Consider the following 9,507-nt stretch of genomic DNA (forward strand, 5'->3'; position numbering starts at 1 on the left):
AAATACAAGCATATGAGGTTCTTGACCTAATCTCGCGTTCGCTCCTTTAAGGTCTTTTAATATATGTATTTGATTTTGTATGTTAATCTGGTCTCTGTGGTGTACCAAAAAAAAAGGAAACAGCTAATAAAAGTTTCTGACTTTAAAGAAATACATAATTAATATGCAATAATCTCATAACAGAGGTCTTTGGTTCAAGCTTGCAAATGAGAAATTCTGGTAAGAAACATCTTCTCCTTTGATGGTCTTACATGACATGAATCCAGATTTATCAACACAGGTATCGAAAACCGAATAACAAATCAAAAAGAAAAAACACGTAATGACTATAGTGGAGTTGAGTTTTCGCAAAAATTCTATACTCTTAACACTTTAAAGTATTAAATGAAGAATCTAGATTTCCAAATACCCAGTCATTGAGTTGACAAAGAGTACTGTTAAATAGAAAATGAGGTACTCGACAGGAGTTGGGTACAAATTCTTCTCCTTTTCCTTTTGTGTGCGTGTTTAGAAGATGTTTTGGGAAGAGGGGCTAATGAATAGTGGAAACTCAGTAAATCAATCCCAAATGGAAGTGAACTGTTCATATTTGCCAAAAAGGGAAGAAAAATGAAACAGAACGGACAAAAATAAAAGAAATGAAGGAAATCCATTTAATACTTGACTATCAATCTATCAGTAGCAAGTCAGCAAGAGTAATAAGCAAAGTATAGAACAGAGCAAATCCTGAGATCACCAGTCAGAATAAGTTTTCCGATAGTGTTGATTAGTTGAGTTAGCTGTATCTGTCTAACATAGTAATAATGTTTGAACAACAAAGGGACAACTGAATCCATCCAATAATGTAACATACGTTTAAAATAGTAGAGTAAATCCAGCTTACACACAGCTCTGCTCAACTGCACAATCATGATACAACATGTCCTCGCTTTAGATATCAGTTGCATATTCCCCTTCGACAAAAGTCTAGCCGACAACGTGCTCTTTTGTGCAGGTGCGAGAGTGAGAGGGATTACTCGCTTCTCACAATGGGAAAAAGAGTCTACGTAAATGTGACCAGCTACCTCCACGAACCACCAAGTCTGATAACCTCCTCAGTACTTGTATCCCTGTTTGGAGCCCTCTCGCCGCCTACGTTCTCCTTTTGACTGCCTAAGTCACCATATAGATCTTTAAGCTTGGCAAGATTGCTAGATGCAGCCTTCTTTTCCTTGCTTTCATCTCTAGGTGGAGTTCGCTGTTGATCAAGACTGGTCCCTTGATCATGCAAACTTCGGCTGTGGCTTCGACTCCTACTCCGGCTCCTGCTCCTTTCATAGTCTCTTCTGCTTCTTTCTCTTGAACTTCTATCATAATCATATCTCCTGTCTCTATCCCTTCCCCGATCTCTGTCATAATCATACCTCCTGTCTCTATCCCTTTCACGATCTCTCTCATAATCATACCTCTTATCTCTATCCCGATCCCTGCCCCTCTCCCTTTCTCTTTCCTGGTCCCGGTCCCTATATCGATCCCTATCCCTATCACGGTCTCTGTCCCTAGGCCTTTCCTTCTCCCTCTCTCTGTCTCGGCCCCTGTCCCTTTCGGAATTCTCTCGGTCAGATATATCACGACTTTGACTCCGGCGGATGCTGGGGGACCGTCTTAAATCATCTGCACCATCCTTATCATAGGGTGGTGGTGCGATTGTACGTCGGATGGGAGATGAATCTCTAGTTGATGCACGATGAGGTGCACGCTGACCAAAAGACACTGAAAGGGAAGCTTTGACAGAAGGTGGCCGACGGGAGGTTTCCTCAGATCCACGACTAGAGTCCCCGATCGAACCAGAGGGTTTGGTCGGCAGATTCATTTTTTCGAGATTGGCAACTGCTGTCCGCATAACAGGAACAGGAATCCGGGGTAATAGTGTGTCAAAATAATACTGCAATGAAAAAGAATGTGCAAGTGAATCATGGGAACAGTTTGAAATACACTAATAGCATTATCCAAGTGTCAGGTAATTGCACATGAATAGGAATTGAAAACCCTGATCCACCAAAGCATACTTCTTGCCTCCTCCCAGTTGAGGCTCACTTACTAGCAAGTCATGTCCTAATAAGTGAATGGCATAAATGTGAAGCTCCAGAACTCATCTAAACATTAGCGAAGCACCCATACAGGCGCCTACATGCTGTGACAAATGAGAGATCTTCCGATGAAGGGTCAGTTCGAACATCTGAGTTACACCCCTTGAGATTCAATAAACATCAAAACTGGAAGATGTAGACTGCAGCAATCCAAGGCCAAAACAATAACATGAAAGTACGACTCAGATGTTTTTTTAACAGAAATGTCTTTTTATCAAGTCTAAGCACATAATTGCAGCCATGGAAACAGTTGAGGGCAAAACTATCACAGAATTGTCTTTTCATTCAGCTGTTAAAAGATCACATATTCCGGAGCAGAGTTCAAAGAATTATCCTGTGTCAAGATCCTTTATATCAACTGCTTCACTACTGACTAAGCAATGGCCATGATATTCTACTTTGCAAACTTAGCAAACAAAATCAGAGCAAAATAGAAATGCAAGAGAAGAGCATCCATTTGAATCATCACGAGTATATATCTATTGCACCACTGTGCTAAAACATTCTCCACGAAAGGTTGGGTTTAGAGGTGGCACCTTACCTGTCCGAGAAATAAGTCACGCACATATACGCCCATTGTGGTCATTCGGCCACTGGATCCAGGAGAGAATTCCTGAATTAAATAGTTAATAATCAGAATGAGCCCTAAAATAAACTCCCATCATGAAGATAAACATCATAGGTGAACAAACTAAAGACATAATGGGCCTGTTTTCTGACATGCTGCTAAAACTACTGAAAAGAATCTCACTGCTTCAAAACCCCCGTTTGCAGAAGGAAAAAAAAAAGAAACAGGAGATGGAATGTAAAAAAGTAGGTAAAATCTCAGAAGTGTACCACCATACAAATATTAAAATCAGTTCACCTGCAAAAAAAATCATGTCCACGCACCTTCAAGCAAGAGTGGTCCTTGCATCCTAAGGCATAAGGAGTGAGAATCATAGCATAAAGTATGCACAGATCATGTAATACTTACGACACACAATCAAGATCAATATCTCAGAAGCAGAGCTGAGAACAACATGGTTTTAGGCATACTAAAAGAGAGAGAAAGATAGACAGTTCTACACTAAAACTATTGGAAAGTGAGCTATTGTAATAGAAATAGTTAACTGGTGATTCGAAGGAGACCATTCAGATAAAAAAATGCTGATTGAAAACATATTGATCAGCTAGTTTAAAATGAATGAAAGCAGAGAGGAGGGGCAGGAAATTAACTATAGAGGCAATATTTTGAGCGGATTGACGAAACAAGAGAACAGTAACAAATGATTGCATTTCTCCTTCAAACACTATATTCCATGAAATTGATGAAAATAGTCAAAGTTGCAGACAAATCTATAACACGGAAATGATCAGGATTGATAGACTTGTTGTTTGTATGCAAAATGTCAGAATCTTAATAGAATGCTCAAATGCAGCATTTCAATCCAAAATAACACAATAGAATAATCTACTTCAGGTAGAGCACTTCATTTTTACCTCATCATCTTTGAGATAAGGCTCATACCAAGCCCATAATGTCTTAAAATCAGCAAGATATCTCAGATAAAGGAACCCAACCTGCCAAAAAAATTACAAGCATTAAATCAATTGGCAAGAGGCTCAAGAATGTAAGTACAACAATGTCAGAAAACAAAAGCACATGAATTTGGAGAGTCAGGGACATGGTTTAATTGGGGATGCAACTGAATTCTCTATTCATACATGTGCTACTTTCAATAGGTAATGAAAGGAACTACTGTGCATTAGATGGAATTCCGAAAGCCTAATTTTGATTCATTACTTGGTGAAGCAGTGACGGTGATGGCAAGCAAGTGGAGGATTTTTTAAGCATCAGCAACTACAAAAAGTAATGTTGTTAGCTTTATGCAGCATTATGCAGAGAAAAATATAGAGAGGGAAAAGCATGACATAACCTGGCTGGTAAAGAAAAAAAACTCGGTACGCCTCACTCGTCACTAAAGACTGCCTCTTCAGGGATGAAGTGGATCAAGTCTGCCTAGAAACTTTCTTATAACACTTAATCTAACTACCGATTGTCTATTAACAATTATTGGAAGAGTAGAAATAATGTTCCTTTTCCCTTCTGCTTTTGGAAACACATGACACACTCCACGGATGCCTTCCACTCCTTCACTTCCAAATAGAAACCTTTTAATAGAAAACACTATTAGAGGTAGCGGTGTCAATGAATATTCGAAAACCGACTAAACCGACCAAACCGTACCGCACCGAACCGATGTTTAGGTTTCTTTTTAAGAAACCATAGGTTTTTATATAAACTATAACCGCACCAATAATTAGGGTAGGTTTTTTATTTTATAAAAATAAACCGAAAAAATACCGAACCGTACCGAATAAATTTTACATGTAGAAAATATATTTATTTAGTAAGTTTAAAAATAATAATGCATTAAATTTTCTTTGGGCATTGGAATTATGAAAACTATTACAAGCCAACAAGTAATTAAACTCAAAATACTAATTCCTAAAACCTATTATGCTACTTCTACTTAAACTAAGTTATTTCAAGTATCTTTATTAGCAAGACAAAGTATTCTAGCGATTATGAGTAGCAAACTACAATGAATATGTTTCCTTTCATATAATTTAGATTTATCTTTTTGAATATTTCTATAGACTTTATTCTTGAGTCCTAGCTTGGTATATCTTTCAACTTGTGTGATTTATATTTTCTTTGCCTTTATTTGATTTCTTTTACGTTGTTGTAGAAGAGTTGATGGATCTATACTCTAGCCATCTTTCTTTTTTTCTTTTTTAATTCATCACCCTTTAAACAGTAAAAATGTCTAGAGAGTTTTGTCAAGTCCTCTGAAAGAACGTATGTTATTGAATTCTACTTCTACGGGTGAATTTTATATGATATTAAAAAAAATACCAAAAATTAACCGAACCGTACTGATACCGAAGAGAAACCGACATGATTGGGACGGTTTCGAAAAGTCTAATTTTGGTTATGCATAATAAAATAACCGAAAAATTGGTATGTTACAAATTTTATAAAATAACCGGCCGAACCCAACCATTGACACCCCTAATTAGAGGCGGTTAAAGCTGCGGATTAGGGTTCTCATTTTATCCAAATTCATTCATCATTTTTGACTCTACTATGGAACCTCCCTTTGACACAATAGCAGAGCGAATTGGACCGACTTCCAGGCCAACCGACAGCATCGAAAACTCTCAACTTCCTTTAATGGTTCTAAATTCTTTTCCAATCAAAACTTAAAAAGGAAAGAAGGTTTTGAAGGGAAAAAAGTATGCACACTACTAATGTACTAGTAGTAAACAGGCACGATCACCAGCTGAAAACAAAAGCAAACATCTCCTAGATATCTATACAAAAATCTTTAGGGAATCACAGACAGTACATTGCGAAAAAGAAACAGTTCACAGCTAAGAAAGCAACAAAACTAATAGATAAAGTGTAAGATACAGAACACCACTTACAGCTCTAATGTAAGGAGAATCTGGATGCTTTAACAGGCCATGCATTTGCTTGACAGTAAGTTTCATCGTAAAGAACTTGTAGAGAAGGCAGAAGGCTGTTGAAGGACCACGACAGTTGCCAGTCATCCATGGTTCCACATGGTCAACTTGATTATAAATTTCATCAATCACTTCGTGATAAGTTTTCAGGCGCAATAGGTCTCTGAAATAATCCGAAGAGAGAATGTTCATGCACAGAACCTTCTCCAGCAATTGGTCGATCGGCCTCCCAGAAGTCTTAATCTCAGCCATGCCCTTAGTGATGTAGGCACCAAAGTGTTATCTTTTCCTCCCTTTGCTTGGCCAACAATAAAAAATGATATTGGAAAGATTAAGGTTCAGATACCAGGTTACCTGTCACAGAAAATAGTGAATAAGTTACATAACATAGTGAACTAAAAATTGCAAAAATGTACACTAATATAATCACATTTCAGATGGTTCAGCTAATACAACCATCCCATGTTTAAAAAACTAAATGATCATTACTGCTTGGCACATTCACACAATCAATCAACTAACAGCTTGTTTGGATGGTTGTTCCTCATTGTATCGTATTGTATTGTTATCCCAAAATAATGTTTGTTTTGATTGTTTCATTAAAATTGGTTGTATTGTATTGTTAAATCCATTGTTCCGGAACAATGAAACGTCCCCTCTTTTGAACAACCGATTTGGTGTGGTGGGATTGTTTCCTATTTTTCTTTCCAATTATGCCCTAACTTATTACTCCACAATTCTATTTTACCCTTTATCTTTTTTTCTATTTTAACTCCAAATCTCCAACTTATAACCTACTCTTTTTTTTTCCAGACCAATGTTAAAGGTGTTTTGCCGCCTTCTATTTTATTTTTCTTCCTAATTTGCTTTTAACTCAATTCTAATTAGTTGTGCTCCTTTGTTTTGCCTTCTCCTGTCTCGCTCCTTTGTTCTGCTTTCTTAAGGTGTTTTGCCTTCTTCTGTTTTGTTTTTCAAAATTATTTTTATGCATAATTATTGATAAATTTAATATTTTAAACATTGAGGGTATTTTAGTAAATTTATCAGTTACCGTACAGTACGATACAGTTAAACCAAACAACAAAATATTATTTAACAATAACAAACAATACAATCTATCCAAACATTGTATTCATAAAACAATACGGTACAATACAATACATTATAAAACGATGGGGAACAATGATCCAAATGGAGGGTAAGTGTCGATCCAACTTAATTGTGACCATATGAATCCTCTTTATTCATTCAGCTCTATTGAGGTCCATTTCATCTCAATAGTAAATACTCTGGCAGCTTTTCCGAAAACATGAAAGGTGATAAATGGACCATATCTAAGACTACTGCAAATCTGCTTACTTGCTGGAGTTTCTCTGAAGAATTGAGTAGACAGAAGAAGTGGTGGAAGATTATTCCAGCTTGCATTTGGTGGACTACATGGAGGGAAAGAAACTTGAGGTTTTTTGAAGGAACAAGCAGCCTTATTCAGAAGATTAAGATGAGTTGTTTACTGCTGTTTCACTGTTGGGGTAAGGAAGAATTTTTAGATGATGCAGATTCTTTGATAGATATTATGGAGTCCATGTAAGTAGAACAAGGATACAATTCTCTGTGTGTGTGTGTGTGTGTTTTGAATTGTAAATACGGCTACTAGCACAGCCTTTGTGCTAAATATTTATAAGTTTGTTTCCTTTATAACAAAAAAATCATCTATCAAGGCAAATTGTGAGTTCTCAAAGCTAAAGGCCTCTAAAACAGACACTTGCAAATATACAACACACAAGTAAAAGAAAAAAACTCTTGACAAACATCAGACTTAATGCAAGTATACCAGTGCTTCTCACCACATCGATAAAATTATTACTTTATTGCTGTTTGGGATCCAATACTTCTTCATCCCGAAGGAGACTAGCCTTTTTTTTTTATAAGGTCCCGAGGGAAACTAGCCTTAAAACTTCCCATTGGGTGAGATTTGCACCTAATCCACCCATCCACTCAAATACGACATTCAACTAACTTGCACTTGTAGACTCCTATTGTATTGGAATTAAGCACCCAACTTTTTACTGTTGTCAACAGTTCTTCCTAGTTCAATGTTTCTATATTAAAACATTTCTTCTCGTAAGCGTCAAAAAGACCCTTCTTCAAACCATCTCTGATGCCATTGAGGGGCAAGAGAAGGCTACGAAAATCACAGACCAGATGATAACACATATTCCTCATTAAATCATTTCTCTGTCATTTCTGATGTAAAAACAGGAAGGGGGGGGGGGGGACAAGTGTCAAAAAGTAACCTATCTTTACATCTAACTCCACTCTTATTCCTAATTCATCGGACCAAAATACACCCTCCATCTCATAGAAACTATATAAATGAAAACACCACCTAAAATACAACTAGCTCGAGAAAACCAAACAAAAAGTAAGCATCAAAACATTGAACTGAACCAAACAAATCCACCACCAAATTTTTCAGGTAGTTTTCCCCGTCAATAAGACTCAAATTAAGGATTCAAATGATATACTTGAATTCAAAGTAAAACAGAAAAATAGATTTCTTCTTTACTGCAAACTTCACACATTGAAAAAAAAAATCTTTGAAACTCCACTTCTTCCTCCTAATTCACAAGACCAAAATACACCCTCCAGCTCATAGAAACTATACAAAAGAAATTACCAGCAAAAACACCACTAGGTCGAGAAAAACAAATAAAAAGGGGATTTCAGTTATATACACTAACAGTGCATAAAAAAATTGCACCATCAGTCTAAATTAATATGTTATGACAAGTTAATTACCTTTAATGCTAGTGTATCAACCAATGCTTATTAATAGAACTACCTACAATTACCTTTTAACTGAGATGATTGGGAAGATATTTTTTAACGTCAGTGGACAAAACTTAAACTCAAAAAGGGATTCATGTTATATACACTAACAATGTACAGAAATTTCCACACTATCAATATAAATTAACATGTCATAACAAGTTACTTACCGTTTATGCTTAGTTTATCAATCACTACTTATTAACAAAATTACCTGCAATTACTTTTTAACATGGGTAAATATTACACCGTGAGTGCATAAAACTTAAACTCATAAATTCCTTCAATAAAGCTTAAATTACGCATTCGAAACAATACTCAAATTCAAAAAATAAGTTAAAAAGGGGGAAAATGATAACTTTATGCAAATTAAACGAAAGGAAAGAAATTTCTTCCTTACTTAAAATTGTACAATTACTACTGTCAAATAGAGCTTAAATTTACAAGTTAGAAACACTAGAAAGCAGCTAAATTATAGACCTAACTCTACAACGAATGTTCAGAAACCCTAGATTTCGATTGAAAGTTAAATCGAGAAGATTTTAATGCTTTTAAGCTGAAAAAATCAATTAACATACTGGAAAATTGAATAACCTTTACCTTTTTTTTCGTTGTTGAGCAGAGAAATCGATGCAGAGCAATAATGGAAAATTGACGAGGTGTAGAGAAGAGGAGAAAAGAAGCGGGGGGTCGAGGGGTATACGAACTATTGATAAACTCCGAAATGGGCTTTTGAGAGGTCCAATTGACAGAGTTTTGGACTGTAGTTAATGGGCTCCTTATTCAACAAAGCCCAGTTCTCCTGGAAAGAATTTGGGCCGTTCGACGTTTTATCGTAAAAATAGCACGGTATAGTCAGTTTTCGGACTGGTCATTCAAAAATAGCCAACGTTTACGAAGTCAATAAAAAATAGCTACTATTTTGCTGCAACAGAGACCGGTCCAACATAATATACTGGAGTTCGGTGCACCTGTGTATGCTCCAGCATATTATGCTGGACCGGTATACTTTGTTGACTCCAGTATAATATACTGG

At 36.4% G+C, this 9,507-nt stretch overlaps 1 protein-coding gene across 1 annotated transcript; it reads right to left on the reverse strand.

Annotated features, from left to right (window-relative positions):
• Positions 1-739: 739 nt before the first annotated feature.
• LOC104224996 (pre-mRNA splicing factor SR-like 1) lies at positions 740-9,160 on the reverse strand. Its single transcript, XM_009776740.2, has 5 exons — positions 9,072-9,160; positions 5,604-5,996; positions 3,612-3,692; positions 2,671-2,742; positions 740-1,924 (listed from the first exon to the last, which is right to left on the reverse strand). Exons 2-5 carry the CDS (start codon positions 5,892-5,894, stop codon positions 1,061-1,063), a joined length of 1,308 nt encoding a protein of 435 aa, XP_009775042.1. The 5' UTR covers positions 5,895-5,996; positions 9,072-9,160; the 3' UTR covers positions 740-1,060.
• Between the last annotated feature and the right edge of the window lie 347 nt (positions 9,161-9,507).

Source organism: Nicotiana sylvestris, chromosome 4 (assembly GCF_000393655.2).
Source record: "Nicotiana sylvestris chromosome 4, ASM39365v2, whole genome shotgun sequence".
Lineage (NCBI taxonomy): Eukaryota > Viridiplantae > Streptophyta > Magnoliopsida > Solanales > Solanaceae > Nicotiana > Nicotiana sylvestris.